This window comes from Lithobates pipiens, unplaced genomic scaffold (genome assembly GCF_037356315.1).
Source record: "Lithobates pipiens isolate NorthernLeopardFrog02 unplaced genomic scaffold, aLitPip1_a1.2 Scaffold_37, whole genome shotgun sequence".
In the NCBI taxonomy this organism is placed as follows: domain Eukaryota; kingdom Metazoa; phylum Chordata; class Amphibia; order Anura; family Ranidae; genus Lithobates; species Lithobates pipiens.
The window spans coordinates 20519161-20542779 of NW_027507825.1; the positions used below are offsets into that span (position 1 = coordinate 20519161).

Here is a 23619-nt window from a genome sequence, read left to right on the forward strand (position 1 = left end):
TCATCTGTTCCCAGTACCACCTGTCCTCAGTGCCACCTGTCCCTAGTGCCATGTATCCCCCGTGCCACCTGTCAGTGTCACGTGTCATCAGTGCCACAGATTAGTTCCATCTGTCATCGATGTCAAGTGTCATCAGTGCCATGTATCAGTGCCATCTGCCATCAGTGCCACGTCAGTGTCACGTGTCATTGCCCTGGTGCTCCAGGGCCTTCAAAAGTGTAATAGGTAGTCAACAATTTAGATGTGTAATTTATGCTCCTAGAACACGTGATGGCGCTCCCTGCATGTTGGGCGTCTCTAAGTGGCCAGGCTGTGAAAAAGTCCCACACATGTGGTATTGTAATACTCAGGAGGAGTAGCAGAATTTAATTTGGGGTGTCATTTGTGGTATACACATGCCATGTCAGAGAAATAACCTATTACAATGACAATTTTGTGGGGAAAAAAAAAATAAAAAAATCTTAATTTTGCAAAGAATTGTGGGAAAAAATGACAACACCAAAAACCTCCCCATGCCTCTTACTAAATACCTTGGAATGTCTACTTTCCAAAAAGGGGTAATTTGTGGGGTATTTGTACTTTCCTGGCTTGTTCGGGCTGCAAGAAATGAGATCGGCCACCAGTGCATCAGATGTGATCAATTTTTTATGATTTGCACCACAGCTTGTAGACTCTCTAACTTTCACAAAGACCAAATAATATCCACTAATTTGGGTTGATTTTTTACCAAAGATATGTAGCAGTATAAATTATGGCCAAAATGTATGAAGAAAAATTAATAATTTGCATAATTTTATCACAGAAACAAAGAAAATTTGTTTTTTTTCAAAATTTTCGGTCTTTTTTCATTTATAGCGCAAAACATAAAAAACCCCAGAGGTGATCAAATACCACCAAAAGAAAGCTCTATTTGTGGGAAAAAAAGGACAGAAAATTAATTTGGGTACAGTGTCGCATGACTGAGTAATTGTCATTCAAAGTGTGAGAGCACCGAAAGCTGAAAATTGGTCTGGGCAGGAGGGGTGTTTAAGTGCCCAGTAGGCAAGTGGTTAATGCACGTGGTACCTCTTACACATAATTGAGTATATATTTATTCATTTGCTTATTTGTACACCGTATTGTATTGATTTATTTGCTTTATTGCACACTGCATTTTTATGCTTATTTTGCACTTTCAATATGGTTCATCTTTAGCGCTGCACTTTTTAGTTTTAATAAATAGGATCCTTTTAATAGGATACTTACCTGACCACAGATCCAGGTCAGGTGGATTCTTCTCTGGCATGCGGGAGCAGTGTGAAGAGTCCTGCAGCCTTCTGGGACCTGTGATGCTTTTTTTTTTTGCACATTCAATATGATTTATCTTTTTAGATTTATCACTTGCACAAATTTGTCAGATTGTAACGTCGGCAGCTGCTATATATTATGACGATAACGCAGTCATTTTTTAAGATATTTTCCTATTATTAAAAGTCAGCAGCTACATTATTTGTGGCTTGTGACTTTTGTTTCCAGGGCAGCGTTTCTAAATTCCAGTCCTCAAGGTGCACCAACAGGTCATGTTTTCAGGCTTTCCATTATTTTGCACAGGTGATTTGATCAGTTGCACTGCCTTAGTAATTACCACAGCTGTTTCATCTGAGGCAAATCCTGAAAACATGACCTGTTGGCGGCGCCTTGAGTACTGGAATTGAGAAACACTGTTCTAGGGTAAAGAGCCTCTTCTAAATAATGTGCTGTGCTAAAACCTACCACCAGGGGGAGCCCCATGACTTTCAAGAAGCGGTGGATGTTGATGGTTGTCAGAGGTTGGTCCATGATCGTCTGGTGACATTTCTGGCTCACACTCATCGCTGACTTACAGTGGTTTAAGACGAGCTTGGCTGATAGCTGGCTGGGCTCCTCTGTGCTATATATTTAAACCAAACAAAATATAGTTAGCACGTTGCAGAAAGAAAAAAAGTTAAATGATGTATTAATGAATACAGAGCTATGAGCATACTTTTTTTTTGTCAGCACATGAACTGATTGGCTTCTTTATCTCATACTCCAGGTAGGCTGTAAGGGCCTGCAAGAGTCTCAAAGGGGTTATAAACCCTTGTTTTTTTGTTTTGTTTTTTAACAACAACAAACACGCCTATACTTACCTGCTCTGTGCAACTGTTCTGCACAGAGCAGCCCAGATCCTCTTCTGCAATGCCCGTGCTCCAGGTCCCTCTTCATCGGGTGCCCCCACGGAAAGCCACTTTGACTGGGCGCACCCATGCGGGCTTGCTCTCGAATTTAGCCTCTGCATCTATTGACACAGACTGCGGGACTCGGCAAGCCCCCTTCCCTCGCCCGTGCTCACTGGATTTGACTGACAGCGGCAGGAGCCAATGGCTCCTGCTGGTATCAATCTGTCCAATGAGAAGAGAGAGAGCGGCTGGAGCCACACTGCACTCATGCACATTGCTGGCTCAGATCGAGCACAGGTAAGAAAAAAGGATGGGGGCCTTAGAATGCATTAAAGCAGAGTTCCACCCCATTTTTAAAATTAGACCCCCGGCGTTGCTGATCGCAATGGCATTCATTTTAGGATTTTTTTTGTTATTTATTCAAAGTATATTACCTGTAGGGTTACTAAAGATCTCCACTTCTGTCGTACCTCACCAAGGCAAGCTACGTCATATCCTGCTGCCCATTGGCTCCTGGGATATAGGTGTCATCAATCCCATGAGTCAATGGGCCAATTGATTGAGAGGTTGCCATAACAATGGGGCGGGAGCTTCCTTCATTGCCACCATTGCTATGGCAACCTGCAATACGAACGCGCTGCCCTTTGTACACACTGCGCAGGCGCGAGATCGGGAGGTGCATGCCGAGTAGTCAGCTGCACCATATCCTGGAACAAATGCCGAGTGGGCTTCAGATGCCCACACTGAGGATGGGCGCTTGCATGTTACAGAGGGTGCGGTGAGTACATTTGATAAATTAATAGAGAAGTATGGTATTTTTTCCCCTTTTTATACTTACCTAGGTGGATGCAGCATCGGTCCCCCGTCGTCTCTGCACTGAGAACCGAGCCATCGAACACCGCCGATGGCTCGGTTCTCCCAGATCCCCGAGAGGAGATCTGCTGACTGCTCCTCCATGTTCACTGGAGCGCTGAGCTGTGGAGAGGCGGGGAGTGGCCGTCTCAGACTCTCGGTCCAGGCACCTGGCGGATCCAGACTTTATTGTCGGGATGACGCGGTGCCTGGACTGAATTCTGTGACGTCAGCAAAGAGCGAACTTCAGACCGCTCTTCGCTGAAAAACAGGTCACAGGACTGTAAAAGAAATTGCACTCCTGTGACCCATAGGAGAAGCCCAGCCAAACGAGCTCAGGCTGGACTTCTCCTTTAATAACTGAAACGAATACATGTACAGCATGTGCCAGATTGCATTAGATATGCTGCGAATATCACAGGGGTGCTTTTGAGAAAAAGAAAAACGAACAACTGACTGTAGCTCCTCTTTAAGGTGAAAAACCTTAAGGCTTTACAACCACTTTAATAACACACATACCGCAGGTGAACAGAAAAGCATGAACGACACAGTACTGTAGGCACGTGTGCTATGCTAGAGTGCTCGCTAAAGTAGTATTAATGGAAAAGTTCACCTTTTATTGAAACAAATAATAAATTCACATGACTTTGCAGGTTAAAAAATTAGCATTTATTAATTGTTTATACTGTAGCTTGTAAAGCATTGCACCAATGAATGCGGGTGCAATGCCAGGATCCTGCAGGCTCTCAGATAACTGTCTGCTTGTACCTCCTGCACAGGCAGACAGTTGCTAAATCCAGGAAGAATCAATGAACTACAAGAAAACTCACCAGTGTTCCTGCAGTTCATAGAGAACAAGCTGCTACTTGAGGTTTGTTCATTCACTGAACTCTGTGAATGAATGACGTGGCCAATTGGGCGAAGCTCCACATGGCCGTGTGGGTGGAACATGTAACATGTTCCAAGGGTGAACTTATCCTTTAACCACTTGCTTACTGGGCAATTAAAACCCCCCTCCTGCCCAGACCAATTTTCAGCTTTCAGCGCTGATGCACTTTGAATGACAATTGCGCGGTCATACAACACTGTACCCAAATGAAATTTTTATCATTTTTTTTCCCCACAAATAGAGCTTTCTTTTGGTGGTATTTAATTACAGCTCGGAGTTTTATTTTTTGCTAAACAAACAAAAAAAGATGCAAAATAAAAAAAAATCACGTTTAATAGTTTGCAAACAGGTAATTTTTCTCCTTCATTGAAATGCGCTGATGAGGTGGCGCTGGTGGGCACTGATAGGCCCAGTTAAGGCAGCACTAATAAGCACAGATAGGGTGGCACCGATAGGCACAAATAAGGCAGTACTGATGGGCACAGATAAGGCGGCACTGATGGGCAAAGATAAGATGGCACGGATGGGTGGCACGGATGGGCACTGATAGGTACCACTGATAGATGGGACTGATAGGCACTGATAGGTGGCTCTGATAGGCACTGATGGGCACTGGTACATGACACTGATGGGCACGGATATGTGGCACTGAGGTGCAGCACTTTGTGTGCGAGGCAGATTGTGGTCACTGATAGGTGGCACTGTGGGCACTGATGGGTGGCACTATGGGCACTGATGGGTGGCACTTTTTGCTATATTTTAGGTGGCACTGGCAGGGGGCAGGTGGGCACTGATGAGCTGTCCCCAGCTTGCCGTAAACGGGACTGATGTCCCGATCACGGCCGCCGGTGATCGGCTTTTTTTTTCTCCATGCGCTATCAGCGCGAGGAGGAAAAATAGCCGATTACCAGCTCTGTTGTGATCACATGATCAGCTGTCATTAGCTGACAGCTGATCATGTGGTAAGGGGTCGGGATGGACCCCTTGCTCCGATCTGTGATCAGGCGAGTCTCAGACTCGATGATCACAGAGTGCGCCGCGTGCGCCACTATTGACGTAGTCCCGGCAAAGCAGGTCTGCGCTGTAGCCGTCATTCGGCTATAGCGCGGATCTCAAGAAGTTAAACCAGCCTTTCTCAACCTTTTCAACACAGAGGAACCCTTGAAATAATTCTCCGGTCTCGGGGAACCCCTTCTAAAAATTAGAAGTCTACAACTCATGATACATTAGTGTGATGGTCAGTGGGAAGAATGGTCCTTACACTTGTGATCATTGGGAAGAATTACCTCCTTACAGATAGCTAAAAAGATCAATGGTGTCGGTGGGAACTTATCTGAGAGGGAAAAAATGCCCAATGCTGAAGGAACCCCTACAACCTCTGGAGGAACCCTAGAGTTCCATGGAACCCTGGTTGAGAATCACTGCTTTAAACCCATAAACAAAAATGTATCATTTAGTAGTTTACTAATTCTTACATGTGGTGGCTGCAGTCGTTTAGTTTTTTTTATTTCTTAATTTTAACCCGTTGATCCTGCCAGTAAGTTTGTTATCTTTTTCGACTTTGTTTAGCAGACCAAGCTGTCCAGAGAAAAAATTACACTTAAGCCTCATTCACCCTAGGTGTAGTGGGAACGTATTTTCTTGTCTGCATTTTTTGCACGTTTTTTTGCACATTTTTCATACGACATGCATAGGGTATCCCGTTCACTTTAATGGGCTGCCTTACAAGCAAAAAAAAGCTGTTTCTGATGAAATTTTTTTACCACACATTTTGGTACCTTTTGTGTGACAAAACGCACGTCTGCCAGCCATGTTTGGGAATCAATCCCATTAATAATTAGAGGCACCGTAAGTGCGACATGTGTTTGAAGCATGTTTTTAGTGCGCTACGGGAACACACGCTGAAAAGTTCATATCTGAGTGTATTCCCGGAACCAGGAGTGGACTGACCACTTGGCCACTCGGGCACTGCCCGAGGGCCCCGGGCCACTAGGGGGCCCCATGAAGGTTGCCAGCCTCAGTAAAACCAGAGACAGTATGTAAAAATCTGTATTTTTTTTTCTGTCTTTGAATTGTCCCTTACCGACATCCTTTTGGTCTAAAAACCCCCAAGATTATAGCTGCCCCACCTCTCCAGTACCTTCTCAGCCAATAGAAACATGTCTGTGTATACTGTGTGTATATGCATGTGTATACTGTGTGATTGTATACTGTGTGGCCCCATAATCTCCTATTGCCCGGGGGCCCCATGAGTTGTCAGTCCACCCCTGCCTGGAACCCATGCATGTGAATGGGGTCTTGAAGGGCAGAGACAAACCATTGAACACTGACAGGGTGCTTACAATGATCAGCTTTTATTCTCGCATTAAAAACCTTTATCCCAAAAGGAAAATAAAAATGTTTCTGTAACTGCTTATAAATTGTTAGCTGCAGTTCGGCTTAGTCAAGCTCATCCAAGTCCATCTAAATCTGCTAGTCTAGCACTACCCTCCCCCCAAATTGGCAATGCTGCTGTCCAAAGGTCTCATCCATGCAGAGTGGAGACACCCTAAAGCCGCATACACACAGTCGGAGAATCCGTCAGAATGTGTCCTATCGGACCGTGTCCTCAGATAATCCGACTGTGTGTGGTATGCATCGGACTGATTCTGTCCGAATCTCCGTTCGACCCAATTTTCCAACATGTTGGAAATATTTCCCGACCAACTGGGCCGGACGGACCTAATCCGATCATGTGTAGAGAATTTTGATTGGACCAAGTGCCACGCATGCTCAGATCAAATTCCTACTTTAAAGCTATTGGCTACTAGCCTGAATGTAGTCCCATCGTAACGAAATTACGTCATCACGTTCTGAAAGATCGGATTTTTCCACAACTTAGTCCGACCGTGTGTATGCAACAGTTTCGGACAAGATCCGTCAGAAAATCCGATGGATTTGGTTGGCAGAATCTCTGACCGTGTGTACAGGGGCTTAGATGGGAAGTCTGTTACTGGCCAGATCACAAGGTGAGAATAAAGGGAAAAAAACCTAAAAGAAATCGAATGCAGCCACCACATTTAGGAATTCGGAAGCTGTGATATATTTTGGTTTTTGGATTTAATACTGCTTTAAACACCGACCCTGCTGCTATGACTTGAAAACTAGAATAAAAGTGTAATTTCTATTTTATTTATTTTTTATTTGGTTTTGGGCATTAGCTCCGTTTTTAATATAATTTATTTCTTAGCTTTCTATTGCATTACAATTCAGGAGACACTCTTTCTCCGTTGAAAATGCATGCAAAAAAATTTGATTAATTGGTTAAAAACATCTCAAAACACAATTGAAAGACATGTAAAAAAGTTATGAAACTTTAAAACGCAAACCTTTGAAACCGCTCCATGTGTTTGCTTCAGATTACGATTTTTATTTTAGGATGAAGCAAGCATGACCTCTGCTGGACAACAGTGGAACACACACAGGGAAAAAGAGCAACTTCGAGCAAAAGGGCAAACCTCCTCTTTCACACTGAGGGTGTTTTGCAGGCACTATAGCATTAGAAATAGCGCCTGCAATCTGCCCTCAAACTGCTGCTCCATTCATTCCAGTGTAAAAGCCCCGAGGGCTTTCACACCGGAGCGGTGCGCTCAGGGCTGGACTGGGACAGAAATTTGGCCCTGGACTTCATCCAGACCGGCCCACTTACATTTTGAGTGTCCCATCAGCAGCCCCTTACATCAGAGTGTCCCATCAGCAGCCCCTTACATCAGAGTGTCCCATTACCAGCCCCCTTACATCAGAGCGTCCCATCAGCACCCCCTTACATCAGAGCGTCCCATCAGCACCCCCTTACATCAGAGCGTCCCATCAGCACCCCCTTACATCAGAGTGTCCCATTACCAGCCCCCTTACATCAGAGTGTCCCATCAGCACCCCCTTACATCAGAGTGTCCCATCAGCACCCCCTTACATCAGAGTGTCCCATTACCAGTCCCCTTACATCAGAGCGTCCCATCAGCACCCCCTTACATCAGAGCGTCCCATCAGCACCCCCTTACATCAGAGTGTTCCATTACCAGTCCCCTTACATCAGAGCGTCCCATCAGCACCCCCTTACATCAGAGCATCCCATCAGCACCCCCTTACATCAAAGTGTCCCATTACCAGCCCCCTTACATCAGAGTGTCCCATTACCAGCCCCCTTACACCAGAGTGTCCCATCAGCATCCCCTTACACCAGAGTGTCCCATCAGCACCCCCTTACATCAGAGTGTCCCATCAGCACCCCCTTACATCAGAGTGTCCCATCAGCACCCCCTTACATCAGAGTGTCCCATCAGCACCCCCTTACACCAGAGTGTCCCATCAGCACCCCCTTACATCAGAGTGTCCCATCAGCATCCCCTTACATCAGAGCGTCCCATCAACACTCCCTTACATCAGAGCGTCCCATCAACACTCCCTTACATCAGAGTGTCCCATCAGCACTCCCTTACATCAGAGTGTCCCATTACCAGCCCCCTTACATCAGAGTGTCCCATTACCAGCCCCCTTACACCAGAGTGTCCCATCAACACCCCCTTACACCAGAGTGTCCCATTACCAGCCCCCTTACATCAGAGCTTCCCATCAGCACCCCCCTTACATCAGAGTGTCCCATTACCAACCCCCTTACATCAGAGCGTCCCATCAGCACCCCCTTACATCAGAGTGTCCCATCAGCACCCCCTTACATCAGAGTGTCCCATCAGCACCCCCTTACATCAGAGTGGCCCATCAGCACCCCCCTACATCAGAGTGGCCCATCACCAGCCGACTTACATCAGAGTGGTCCACTGAGCCATCGGCCCACCGGGAAACTCCTGGTAGTCCCGATGGCCAGTACATGCCTGGGTGCGCTGGCAGGATGTCAGCAAAAGTCCTGCCAGCAGCTTCTTTGGAGCAGAGAAGGAGCGGTGTGTTTACCGCTGCTCCCCATTGAAATCAATGGGGCAGAGCTGCATTACTGCCGGCAAAACGCCGCTATTGTGGGTGGTTTTAACCCTTTCTCGGCCACTAGCGGGGGTAAAAGAGCCCGCTAGCGGCCAAAATGCGCTGCAAATCCGACGGTAAAACGCCACTAAAAATATCGGCGTTTTACCGCCGACGCTATGGGCGCGGCAGCGTGAAAGGGGTCTCAGTGACCTGCAAATACTATTTAGCAGATACAGCACCTGTGCTAAAGTCAAAAAGCTTGTTCAATATACATTAAAGCCGCACTCTAGCAGATATTCTTCAATTAATTACAAAGGTTATATTCGTTGTCATGAAACTAACATTTATAGAAAGCAGTGAATGCACCACACAAAAGATTACAGAGTCCAGAAAAGTTTTATTGAAATCATTGGCAAAAAAGGGAGGCAACATGTTTCTGAGGTTCAGACAATCCCCCTTCATCAGGGCTAATATAGAATGTAAAATGGCTGGACTCAATAGGATATTGATGCCATTTATACATACAGAAGCAGGCATCAGCTACACAATATGCTGGTGATACTACCTGATTCTAGATTTAAACATGATCAATATCCTATTGTATACAGACAATTTTGAGGTTACATACTATGTAAGTGTTGATGAAAGGGGAGTTTCTGAACCGCAGAAAAAAGGAAGGAATTACTGCAGTGGCCTGCATCAGAGAGGAGGCGAGTATTGCAGGGTGCACTGATTTTTTTTTTTTTTTTTTTACTTTACATTTTCGGATTTCCGAATTTCCAATTTTCGGATTCTCGGATTTCCGAATTTTGGATTTTTGGAAATTCGATCAGAAAAAAAAAAAAAGAAAATCAGTTTAATTCTAAATAATAACTATTAAATTATAGGTATTGGAATTCCCTTTCAAATTTGTCTGTTAGTGAACGCAACGAGTACAAATTTATCCAAAGTTACAAATTATATAACGAGTTTCTGAAATAACGAATGCCGTATCTAAACACATGGTATGTAACGATCTTAAGCCGCGTACACACGGGCGGACTGTCTGTCCAACTTAGTCCGCCGAAACACATTTCAGCGGACAGTCCGCTCGTGTGTGGGCTTCAGCGGACTTTTTCAGCGTGCAGTCTGGCGGACTAAGTATTTCGGAATTTCCGTAATATTGTCCGTCCAACTTCGGTTTCAGCGGAAAGTCCGCTCGTGAGTAGGCTAGTTCGACGGACTAAGAATGGCGCATGCTCAGAAAGGATTTACACGGCCGAAGGTTGCATTGCAGTGTATTGGACGTCCTATTTCTAGTCCCGTCGTACGTGCTGTACACGTCATCGCGCAAGCTTTCGACGGACTGTTTGTTCATCGTGTGTGGTCAAGTCCGTTCATTCGAAAGTAGGACGGACTGTCCGTCAGATTGTCTGACGGACTTAGTTGGCCAGACAGTCCGCCCGTGTGTACGCGGCTTAATAATAATAATATCTTTTTATTATTATTATTTATTATTAATTTGTTCCGTTCCATTTGTTTAGATGCGGCACTTATTTCAGATAATTCGTAACTTTGGATAAATTCGTACTCGTTAGTTTAAAAGTTAGTTATTAAACAGATTATTTTTCTTTTTTTCAGATTTTCAAATTTTTAGTCTTTCAAATCTTTGAATTCCCGAATTCTGAAAATCCGAAAATTCGGAAATCCGAAATTCGGGAAAAAAAAACAAAAAAAAAAAAACAAAAAAAAAAAATCGAAAATGTGAAAATTGAAGAAATTTCAACAAAAAAAAAAAATCAAACTAATGAAACGAAAATGAACACATTTTTTGTCAGTGCACAGGTCTCCTAAAGCCCGACCGTTAGTACGCTCCATCAGACAATTGTTGTCCAACTTTCCGCCAACAAATGTTGGATGGCAGGCTAGTACATTTTCGGCGGACAACAGTCTGTTGTCAGATTTTCGTATAGTGTGTACACAAGTCGGTCACACAAAAGTCCAAAGTACATACACGCATGCTCAGAATCAACGCTCAACAAACACAACATTAGCAGAAGGTGCCCAAAGGGTGGCACTCAAGAGCTGAAATTCCACGTAGTACGTCACTACGTACGTGTTTGTTGGCCAACAATTGTGTGCTGTTAGTATGCAAGACAAGTTCCTGGCCAACGCCCTTCGGACAAAAGTCTGACGCTCTGTTGGCCAACAATCAGATCATGTGTACGAGGCTTTAGGCCCAAGGACACATTCAACAAGTCATCATGGAGCTGATAAATTGCCCGTAAATGGCGCAGCGCCAATATCAAGATTGTCCGGATACATAAAAAACCTAAGTGGGGAATGCACCACAGAGGTAGGGTACACTAGAACAGTCCAGGGGAGGATATCCTAAACAAACTGAACCATGATGGCTATATTGCTGAGTGAATGGATCCCCATTGGACATTACTGACGACACACATTCAGTGGACTAGGCTATTGTCCCCAGTCTGGAAGGTCATGATATTTACCTGGAGGAAAATCCTGTGTGATAGGAAGAAACCATGGAACAGTGCACAAATAGGGCTATGAAGCAAATGATTCAGGTAGCAATGCTTCAGCTCGTTTAGGATATCCTCCCCTGGGCTGTTTTAGTGTACCCTACCTCTGTGGCGCATTCCCCGCTCAGGTTTTTTACGTACACTCTTGATATTGGTGCTGCGGCATTTACGGACAATTTATCAGCTCCATGATGACTTGTTGAATGTGTCCTTGGGGCTTAGTCCCTATGGCTCCGTCTTTGCCGTACTGCCATATCTCTGAGTCACATCAGGTGATTTTGTGTATACACGGTTCTTCCCAGTCTATTGCCATCATTAGCTTTATTGGATAGATCTTAACTGTGTACATGTGAGTGTGGCGTCCGGGGCAATTTCTGTGAATATTAGACAACGTTTACCAATCAAATTAGATTATTTTCTGACAATTTTGCAGTTTCTTGCATTAGTAACCAGTAGTAACCCAGGTGGCTCATATTCATGGTCCTTTGGCTGCTCTGCTGGTCTGCCTTTTTTTTTTATGCACTGATATAAGCATGGCATAGGCTGGCACTTAACAGGAATTATGCAAATATCAAAATCAGTGGCGGCTGGTGCTCAACCTTTTTTTTTGGGTGTGTGGGGGGGGGGGGGGGGGAGGCACACAAACTGAAAAGTTCTGAAAAAAAAAAAAAAAAAAAAAAAAAAAAACAACATCAATCGCAGCCCCTATGCCCATCAAACGCAGCCACTGTGCCCATCAATTGCTGCCACTGTGGCCATCAATTGCTGCCACTGTGCACCATCAAATGCAGCTATTGTGCACCATCAAATGCAGCCTCACTGTCCCATCAAACCCCCCCCTCCCCCGTTCTCCGGACCGGCACTTACCTTGCTGTGGTGTCCTCTCCTCTTTCTGGGTCTCCTTCAGTGGGCACTAAGGATGAGCTCCGGCGAGTTTGCACACTCCACGTGCAGAGCCCGCCAGGAAGTCGGCACTAATCACAGGCAGTGAGACATTTCCCGATGTGCGGCTGCAGAGATCGGCACAAGGTCTCACTGCCTGTGATTAGCGCAGGTTCGAGCAGACTTCCTGGTGGGCTCTGCACGTGGAGTGCGCAAACACACCGGAACTCATCCCTAGTGGGCACTGGCAGCGGCAGTGGAGGAGTCCGCTCCCCATACTTCCTCCGCTCGGGCACAATGGGAGAGAGAAAACTGGAAGTGACATCTAACTCAGATGTCAATCAAACCACCCGGCCGTAGTAATAGATGCTACTGGCACCAGGTGGAAGCTGTTCGGTGCGATGGAATGCGCTGCAAGGCGGGACTAAAGCCGCAAATTTAGCGCCTAGTCTTGCAATCTCATGATTGCATAGATGTCGCGCTTCCCATAGTGCCATGTGTCTGGCGCTTGAATACAGTGCATTATTTATTTACCTGTGGGGGGGGGGGGGTACCCGCGCACCCCCCTATGGACGGGCCGCCACTGATCAAAATGCCTTAATAGGCGGGTGTCAGTTTGGAAGGCTGTATTTACTGTACATGCAGACCACCCAAACACCTACATGTGATGCTTAGCCTTCATAATTTAAAAAAAAACTGAAATTCAGTGAATGAAAGAGATGGGTCAGGAATAATCAGGATAGATGATGCTGGATGTCCTCCAGGCAGGAAATGAGACTGGCTCTGTCTCATTGCAGCTTCTAATTCCCATTGTGAGAAGCTCACAGCATGCAATGAAATCAGAGTAAGCATTTTCAGTACAACGGAGGAGCCTGCAGACCCGTACATAACTGAGGGAAAGGCTGGAGTTTAGCTTTAATTTGGCTCAATCTAAAAAAAAAATTCCAATAATATTAATCTAAATTTTCAGTGAAAAACTCAATATTTTGCTCATCAACACGTACAGTACTATGACGTGCCTACCTCATACTCTTCAATAAACTGGATTCTGTAGTCAGAACAAACTGGTGCGTTGACCCGTGTATGAAAACCGCTTCCATCACTGACCGATGCTCTGAAAGAAGAACAGATGAACAATAAGGACCAAGTCACACGCAGGTGACAGATATTATACCGCATGGTAAAACGCCTGTCACCACAGGGACACACAGAAAACACCCTTGAAAAAGTCACGTGACATGTGACGCAACGCGTCGGGAGGAGCCAGCGACGACGTCTAATGTGTATGATTGTCAGCACAGCATTTCAAAAACATCTGACCGTTTTGCAATTAAGTGCTGGTTAACCAACATAAATGTGAGTGGATTCGGGTTTACAATTTAGAACCTTTTTTTTTTAAGTTTGTATCGTTGCGCAATGATGCGTTTTTTTCTATTTCATGTGAATAAATCATACGAACGGTGGAGTTGAGGGGAACAGCAAGCAAAGTCGGCTGGTTACTTTTGACGAACCGACAGTCTGGCGGGACTGTTCTCCTGTGTTAACTAGCAGGGAACTCTTGTTGTTTTTTCGTTTTGCTCTTATCACATAATCTTTATTTGAAAAGTGTATTGGTATGATTTATAGCAAACTATCTGTATTGTGGGGTTTTCTGATCCCCATACTCAGTGTGTTTTATAGACTAGACATTTATATTATTCAAATTATATTAATATATTGTGAGGGGTTAGCTCGGCAGCGGGTGTGTGTGACCCCCTGGATGGGTTCACAACACAAAATCAGTCCCAGCAGACAGTGTTGTAGGTGCAAAAAACAAAAGATGCAGTTTATTTATGCTACATGCAGTGATACATATAACAGCCAAACAAAAAATAAAACATGAAAATAAATCCTGGTCAGCTTGACCTCTAACTACACACTTAGATTCCCTGTCTAACAACTGAGTGCAGCCTTGTGCTGCACCAGTCCCTGTCTCTGTTGTAGAGGTTTGCCACACAGGCGTTAACTCACCGCACAGAACAGATATCACACTCCCTAGTCTATACAACACAAAACTGGTTCCAGGATGGAGCATCTCCCTAAGCATGCTGGGGTTTTTTGTAGAGGTCTTAATGAGCCCACTTACTTCAGCTGGGCTCATTAACTCTTCCCCTCTAATTGTAAAGGTCTGCATAAAGCCTGAATCTAGGGCACACATATTTCCCATCCTGGATACAACCAGGTGACTTTACCTGCGTGCTGCCACAATATATATATATATATATATATATATATATATATATATATATACACACACACACACACACACACACACACATATATAGAAAAAATGTATATATATTATTTATGTATATATATTCTATAGATATTTTATTATATATAATAAAATATATATACAAAAATATTATATACACATAAATAATATATACTAAAAATATTATATATACATATACACACACATAATATTATATATATATATATATATATATATATATATATATATATATACACACACACACATTATATATTTATTTTTGATTATTATCACATTGAGCACATAGAGGTTATATAGTCCCGATCACCTATAATTAAGAATTAAATCTCCAATATTCAGTTAGTATGGTAGGAAGTTGATTATAGTGCACCATACTATTTAAACAAAATGATAACAATCGTTTCCTATGTGATCCATTCACACTGCAACACAGTGTGCTGCGATAAAATTCAGACATGCTGCATTTTATCGCAGTATACAGACCTGAATAGCACTACAATATCAGGCAGCACAGCATATCGCATTGCCTGACATTGCAGTGAATGAAGGGTACATTTTGTACACTTGAAATAAAGCTTGTACAAAAAAAAAAAGGGGGGGGGATGGGACAGAGCAGTGCACTAAATCATGCACCACACTGTCCCCTAGACAGCCGGAAATGCAGAGCGGATGAAGCGCTGTATCGCTCTGACTTATCTGCAATTTAATGAACAATTAGTGTGAATTCGCCCTGAAGCTAAGACAGACACTGAACTCCGGGGCGAAGAAAGAGCTGCAGAAACTAAATGTTCTTTGCAAAGGGAAATTGCAGTCAGATCAATTAGTTATTAGGTGTTAGAACCCATGTGAGGTTTTTATTGGGTGGACTCCACATTAATGGCCACGGCTTTGCGATGGGATGTCTAAAAAGTTCATATAGTGCGTGTGCGATAATTCAATGTCCATAAACTTTTGACCATATAGTGTATGCATTTCAACTCCTCTGATTGGTTGTATCTTTTCACTATATGCCATACCTGGTGTTCCAACTGCCTGGACGTAGACAAAAATAAAGTTTCTCTTTCCTTTCGTGGCATCTTCTAAGTTTTGAAGTTCCAATATGGAGGTGATATATTTTACTTTATTATAAAGCAAAACACTAAAAAGATAAACGGATGAGAAAAGGTAAAAGGAGAAAATAATTGTAATTAAAAAAAAATATTGCCAATATACAAGCTGAAACACACACACACACACACAGTATATATGAAAAAAACGATGCTGCATCTAAAAAAAAAAAAAAACTGAATATTTAGTCCATAAACCTGTACAACAAATAAAAACATACAACCAAAAAAAAAAAAGAGCATATATAAATGCCAACATATGCTGTGATTAATTAATGTGCTAAAATATGCTAATAAAAAAAAAACAATATTAAAAATATGTAGTCCAAAAAAAATGCTTGACCCGATGTGAACAGGACAAACTTCTTGGAAGAACTAACGTTTTTTTCTGTTCATAGTAAGTAAAACAGCGCCGCTTACCAGATGTGATGGATCTAATATTATAGAGATCGGATAGGCACACACAGGACGGATCCCTTGGTCCAAAAAGGATGTGTCCACTGGCTATCCCAAAAGCGGGATCCCTCCTCCTGTATCAGCTTTCCACTGCTGTAATGCTCCTCACAGAGCCTTTTTAGCAAGATAAGCTCTGTCCTCCGGAAGATGGCGGCAGCCTTGGGTGGGTGTGGACCTGCGCCACGCAGGGCCAAGTGATCCGCCCTGTGTGTGCCTATCCCATCGCTATCATTTGAGATCCATCACATCTGGTAAGCGGCACCGCTTTACTTTGTTTGAGGAACAGAAAAATCATTTGTTCTTCCAAGAAGTTCATCCTGTTTGTTCACATCGGGTCAAGCATTTTTTTTGGAATACACATTTTTAATATTGTTTTTTATTAGCATATTTTGGCACATTAACAAATTACAGCACGTGTTGGCATTTATATATGCTCTTTTTTTGGTTACACATTTTTATTTCTTGTACAAAGGTATTGGGACGCCTGCCTTTACACACACATGAACTTTAATGGCATCCCAGTCTTAGCCCGTAGGGTTCAATATAGAGTTGGCCCCGCCCTTTGCAGCTATAACAGCTTCAACTCTTACTTTTTAATATCTTTATAAATGATATTGGGTCTGGGATCAAAAGTACCATTTCCGCCTTTGCAGATGACACTGAGCTATGCAGTGGAATAACGTCCTTACAGGATGTCTCCAATTTACAAGCCGACCTCAATGCTCTGTCTAATTGGGCGACTATGTGGCAGATGAGGTTTAATGTTGAGAAATGTAAAGTTATGCACTTGGGGGCTAAGAATATACATGCATCATACATACTAGGGGGGGAGTACAACTGGGGGGATCCATAGTGGAGAAGCATCTGGGGGGGATCCATAGTGGAGAAGCATCTGGGGGGGGGGATCCATAGTGGAAAAGCATCTGGGGGGGATCCATAGTGGAGAAGCATCTGGGGGGGATCCATAGTGGAGAAGCATTTGGGGGGGATCCATAGTGGAGAAGCATTTGGGGGGGGGGGATCCATAGTGGAGAAGCATTTGGGGGGGGGGATCCATAGTGGAGAAGCATTTGGGGGGGGGATCCATAGTGGAGAAGCATTTGGGGGGGGGATCCATAGTGGAGAAGCATTTGGGGGGGGGATCCATAGTGGAGAAGGATCTGGGGGGGATCCATAGTGGAGAAGGATCTGTGGGGGGATTCATAGTGGAGAAGGATCTGTGGGGGGATCCATAGTGGAGAAGGATCTGTGGGGGGATCCATAGTGGAGAAGGATCTGTGGGGGGATCCATAGTGGAGAAGGATCTGGGGGGGGATCCATAGTGGAGAAGGATCTGGGGGGGATCCATAGTGGAGAAGGATCTGGGGGGGATCCATAGTGGAGAAGGATCTGGGGGGGGATCCATAGTGGAGAAGGATCTGGGGGGGGATCCATAGTGGAGAAGGATCTGGGGGGATCCATAGTGGAGAAGGATCTGGGGGGGATCCATAGTGGAGAAGGATCTGGGGGGATCCATAGTGGAGAAGGATCTGGGGGGGATCCATAGTGGAGAAGGATCTGGGGGGATCCATAGTGGAGAAGGATCTGGGGGGATCCATAGTGGAGAAGGATCTGGGGGGATCCATAGTGGAGAAGGATCTGGGGGGATCCATAGTGGAGAAGGATCTGGGGGGATCCATAGTGGAGAAGGATCTGGGGGGGATCCATAGTGGAGAAGGATCTGGGGGGGATCCATAGTGGAGAAGGATCTGGGGGTTTTGGTAGATCATAAGCTCAATAATAACATGCAGTTTCCAAAGCGAGCAAAGTCCTTTCTTCTATTAGGAGAGGTATGGACTCCAGAGAGAGAGATATCATTTTGCCCCCCTGTTCAAATCATTAGTAAGACCTCATCTGGAATATGCAGTTCAGTTTTGGGCACCAGTTCTCAAAAAGGATATCGGGGAACTGGAGAAAGTGCAGAGAAGGGCAACCAAACTGATAAGAGGCATGGAGGAGCTCAGCTACGAGGAAAGATTAGAGGAACTGAATTTATTCACTCTTGATAAGAGGAGATTAAGGGGGCATATGATCAACATGTACAAATATATAAAGGGTCCATATAGTGAATTTGGTGTCGAGTTATTCACTTTACAGTCAACACTGAGGACAAGGGGGAACTCTTTACAAAAGACTTTTCAAATACGGAAAGGTTTCTTCACAGTAAGAGCTGTGAAAATGTGGAATAGACTCCATGCAGAGGTGGTTCTGGCCAGCTCAGTGGATTGCTTTAAGAAAGGCCTGGATACTTTCCTAAATGTACATAATATAACTGGGTACTGACATTTATAGGGAAAGTTGATCCGGGGAAAATCCGATTGCCTCTCGGGGGATCAGGAAGGAATTTTTTCCCCTGATGTAGCAAATTGGATCATGCTCTGCTGGGGTTTTTCGCCTTCCTCTGGATCAACTGTAGGTATAGAATTGGGTATATGGGATTGTATGATTTCTTTCTTTCTTTTTTTTTTGTGGTTGAACTGGATGGGCTTTTGTCTTTTTTCAACCCAACTATATAACTCTTCTGGGAAGGCGGTCCACAAGGTTTAGGAGTGCGTCTATGGAAATGTTTGACCATTCTTCCAGAAGAGCATTTGTGAGGTCAGGCACTGATATGTTGGATGAGAAGGCCTGGCTCGCAGCCTCCACTCTAATTTATCCCAAAGGTGTTCTATCAGTTTAAGGTCAGGACTCTGTGCAGGCCAATCAAGTTCCTCTACCCCAAACTCGCTCATTCATGTGTTTATAGACCTTGCTTTGTGCACTGGTCCAAATTATTTGGTGGAGGGGCGATTATGGTGTGGGGGTTGTTTTTGCAGGGATTGGGATTGGCCCTTTAGTTCCAGTGAAGGGAACTCTTAAGGCGTCAGACATACCAAGACATTTTAGACAAATTCACATTTCCACCTTTGTGGAAACAGTTTGCGCACCAGTGTGCAAAGCAAGTTCCATAAAAATATGGATAAGCGAGTTTGGTGTAGAGGAACTTGACTGACCTGCTCAGAGTCCTGACCTCAACCCAATAGAACACCCTCAGTACAGACAGGGAGCATGAAAAGAAGTCCATAGTAGCCTGGCACTGCTCCCATGATCCAATGATCGCAGTTGTAATGCTTTACAGACTCATTCCCCCCCAAAAGTAGTATGTGAATTTTTATATTTCAAAAGGTGGATGTAGCCTTTAAACCCCAAAAAATATGTGTTTGTTTCTCTACACTATAGCATTATGACAGGTGACCCAGCTTACACAGAGGAAAATAATAGATTCACTGCTGCATTATCAGGGCCAATTCACACTATATGCGGCGATCGGCGTTTTACTGCATGGGGAAACGTCTGTCACCGCAGGGACACACAGGAAACAATTGTTTCCTATGTGTCCCATTCACACTGCAACACAGCCCATCGCTGTGCTGCGATAAAATGCAGACGTGCTGCGTTTTATCACAGTGCACCCACCCAACATTGTAGTGAATGAAGTGTATGTTTTGTACACATCAAATAAAGCTCTTTCAGTATCTAACAAAAGTGAGTACACCCCTCACATTTCTATCTTTTCATGTGACAACACTGAAGAAATGACACTTGTCTACAATGTAAAGTAGTGAGTGTACAGCTTGTATAACAGTGTACATTTGATGTCCCCTCAAAATAACTCAACACACAGCCATTAATGTCTAAACCGCTGGCAGCAAAAGTGAGTACACCCCTAAGCGAAAATGTCCAAATTGGGCCAAAAATTTAATATTTTGTGTGGCCACCATTATATTCCAGCACTGCCTTAACCCTCTTGGGCATGAAGTTCACCAGAGCTTCACAGGTTGGCACTGGAGTCCTCTTCCCCTCCTCCATTATGACATCACGGAGCTGGTGGATGTTGGAGACCTTGCACTCCTCCACCTTCCATTTGAGGATGCCCCACAGATGTTCAATAGAGTTTAGGTCTGGAGACATGCTTGGCCAGTCCATCACCTTTACCCTCAGCTTCTTTAGCAAGGCAGTAGTGGTCTTGGAGGTGTGTTTGGGGTCGTTATGTTGGAATACTGCCTTGTGGCCCAGTCTCTGAAGGGAGGAGATCATGCTGTGCTTCAGTATGTCACAGTACATGTTGGCATTCATGGTTCCCTCAATGATCTGTAGCCCCCCAGTGCCGGCAGCACTCATGCAGCCCCAGACCATGACACTCCCACCACCATGCTTGACTCTAGGCAAGACACACTTGTCTTTGTACTCCTCACCTGGTTGCCGCCACTCACGCTTGTCACCATCTGAATAAAATAAGTTTATCTTGGTCTCATCAGACCACAGGACATGGTTCCAGTAATCCATATACTTTTCTGCTTGTCTTCAGCAAACTTGTTTGTTCTTCAGCAAGCTTTGTTTGTGCATCATCTTTAGAAGAGGCTTCCTTCTGGGACGACAGCCATGCAGACCAATTTGATGCAGTGTGCAGCTTATTGTCTGAGCAGTGACAGCCCGCCCCCCCCCCCCCCCCAACCCTGCAACCTTTGCAGCAATGCTGGCAGCACTCATACATCTATTTCTTAAACCTCTGGATATGACACTGAGCACATGCACTCAACTTTTTTTGGTCGACTATGGCAAGGTCTGTTCTGAGTGGAACCTGCCCCGCTGTATGGTCTTGGCCACTGTGCTGCAGCTCAGTTTCTGGGTCTTGACAATCTTCCTAAACCCTAAGCCAGTAATGCGAGCCTTGGCACCCCAGATGATTTGGAACTACATTTCCCATGATGCTCGTGCACTCTGCAGTGTAGTGTAGCATCATGGGAAATGTAGTTCCAAAACATCTGCACTGCTGAGGTTCGCGATCACAGCTCTAGGCCATCTTTATGTAAAGCAACAATTCTTTTTTTTTTTCAGATTCCCAGAGACTTCTTTGCCATGAGGTGACATGTTGAACTTCCAGTGACCAGTATGAGAGAGTGAGAAGGATAACACCAAATTTAACATACCTGTCTTAGGGGTGTACTCACTTTTGTTGCCAGCGGCTTAGACATTAATGGCTGTGTGTTGAGTTATTTTGAGCGGACAGCAAATTTACACTGTTATACAAGCTGTACACTCACTACTTTACATTGTAGCAAAGCGTAATTTCTTCAGCGTTGTCAAATGAAATAATGTGAGATTATATATATATTATATTATTATACGGCATTTATATAGCGCCGACAGTTTTTACGCAGCGCTTTACAACATTAGGGTAGACATTACAATACAATTCAAGACGGGGATAGATAGATATCTATCTCTATCCCCATCTTGAATTGTATTGTATTGTAATGTCTACCCTAATGTTGTTAAGCGCTGCGTAAAAACAGTAGGCGCTATATAAATGCCGTATAATAATAATATATATATATATATATATATATATATATATATATATATATATATATATATATATATATATATATATATATATATATATATATATATATATATAATAGAAGATATAATAAAATAATTACAAAAATTTTGGGAGATACTTTACAAGACACAAAACAAAACAAAGGTGGTGGGGGGTGGCTGCCCCCTAGCACAGCCGCCAAAGGAGAGCTGTCGCAGCACTAAAGAGCTTTCCTCCTAGTTTGAATTCGCCTTCAGATCAGACTTTTTTTCTTGCTCCAGACTTGTAGGAGACAGAGCTGCCTATGTAATGAGCAATTATGTCTGCCCCTTATGTACTCACAATAAAACGTTGGCGACAATAGCGTTGACATCAAACAGGGTGTCAGTTGGGAATTCCCTTAACAGTTTTGTCCCCCTAGAGAAAAACAAATAGTAATCAAGTTAGGCAATCTTATTCTGTACACATAGGGACATATTTAATGAGCAGTGAAGGTGGCTTTCACCAAATATGCTTTAAAAATCATGCATCAGGAAGATTCACCTGCAGTGAAAGTTTGGTAATCACAAATTAAATGTTTCATAAATATTCCCCATAATGTATTAGTAGTGGAATAAAAGTGTGTGCAGCCACACAGTTAGAAAATTAAACTGTGTATTGGTTGCTATAAGTGATGCAGTTTTCACCTTAGATGCTACTAATGCCGCATACACACGACCGGTTTTCCCCCTCGGAATAAACTCTGAAGGTTTTTCCGAGAGAGTTCCGTGGAAACTGTCTTGCCTACACACGATCACACCAAAGTCCGTTTGTCATGAACGCGGCGACGTACAACACGTACGACAAGACTAGAAAAAGGACGTTCAAACAGCCAGTAGCCAATAGCTTCCGTCTCGTACTTGCTTCAGAGCATGCGCTGTTTTTGGTCCGTCGGAAAACAGCATACAGACGAGCGGTTTTCTCGATAGGAATCGGTTCCGTCGGAAATATTTAGAACAGGTTCTATTTCTAGGTCCGTCAGAATTTTTGAAAAAATAAAAAAAAAAGTCAGATGAGGCCCACACATGATCGGAATATATGATGAAAAGATTCCGCCAGACTTTTTCTGTCGGACATTCTGCTCGTGCGTACGCGGCATTAGTCCTTTAATGACCTGAGGTCATTGGTGCCTCGATGCCGATGCCAAATTTAGAAGCATCAGTATGTCTCAGTTATTGTGACAATAACGCTATGACTAATTAGAATTTTTTTAATTAATTGCGTTTCTATTTTTGTCAAATTGGTTCAAAAGGCCTAAAGTAATATTAAAGGGGTTGTAAACCCTCAAAATGTTGCATTCTATGCATTAAGGTGAAAAACCTCTTGTGATGCAGTAGCCCCCCATAGCCCCACTTTTACTTACCTGAACCCGGTCTTTCCGGTGACGGGGTAGAGCACACCAGCTCCAGCCGGTGTCTTGGGTCCTGATTGGATAGATTGATAGCAGCGCAGTCATTGGCTCCCGCTGCTGTCAATCAAATCCAATGATGCGGGAGTTGGGACTGAGTTTTCTGTGTCAATGGACGCAGCAGCAGGACACAGGAGCGCGCTTGCATGAGTGCCCCAAGGAAAAAAGCGGCTCGAGAAGAAGAGGAGCCAGGAGCGCCACTGAGGGACCCCAGAAGAGGAGGATTGGGGCCGCTCCGTGCAAAGTTAACTGCACAGAGGAGGTAAGTATAACATGTTTGTATTTTTTTAAAAAAAGGTACCTTTACATATCCTTTAAAGTTGTTTTTTTTTTGTTTGTTTGTTTGTTTAAAAATAACAAACACGTTATACTAAGAGCCGGTTCACACAGCGGGCGATACGAGGCGACACGACTCGCCTCGCTCTCGCAAGTCGCCCCCGTTCTGTACAATGGAACCGTTCTGAGAGGAGCGACTCGAGTCGCTCCGACTCAGAAAAAAGGTTCCTGTACTACTTTTGGGCGACCTCGGGGCGACTTGCATTGACTTCTATACAGAAGTCATTTGCAAGTCGCCGCTGAGGCCGCGGCAGGTCGCGGCGAGGCAAGTCGGAGTCGCCTCGCCTCGCCTGCTGTGTGAACTGGCCCTTACCTGC

The 23619-nt window shown here is 44.1% G+C and overlaps 1 protein-coding gene across 2 annotated transcripts in view; it reads right to left on the reverse strand.

Moving 5' to 3' along the window:
• TXNDC16 (thioredoxin domain containing 16) overlaps nt 1-23619 on the reverse strand; it is a 186532-nt gene that overhangs the window by 120391 nt on the left and 42522 nt on the right. For both annotated transcript variants that reach the window (XM_077466803.1, XM_077466804.1), the window contains exons 6-9: nt 21862-21936; nt 15570-15691; nt 13302-13392; nt 1753-1909 (exon numbers count right to left, since the gene is read on the reverse strand). In XM_077466803.1, coding sequence (XP_077322929.1) covers nt 1753-1909; nt 13302-13392; nt 15570-15691; nt 21862-21936 — 445 coding nt within the window. The remainder of the gene's footprint in view (nt 1-1752; nt 1910-13301; nt 13393-15569; nt 15692-21861; nt 21937-23619) is intronic.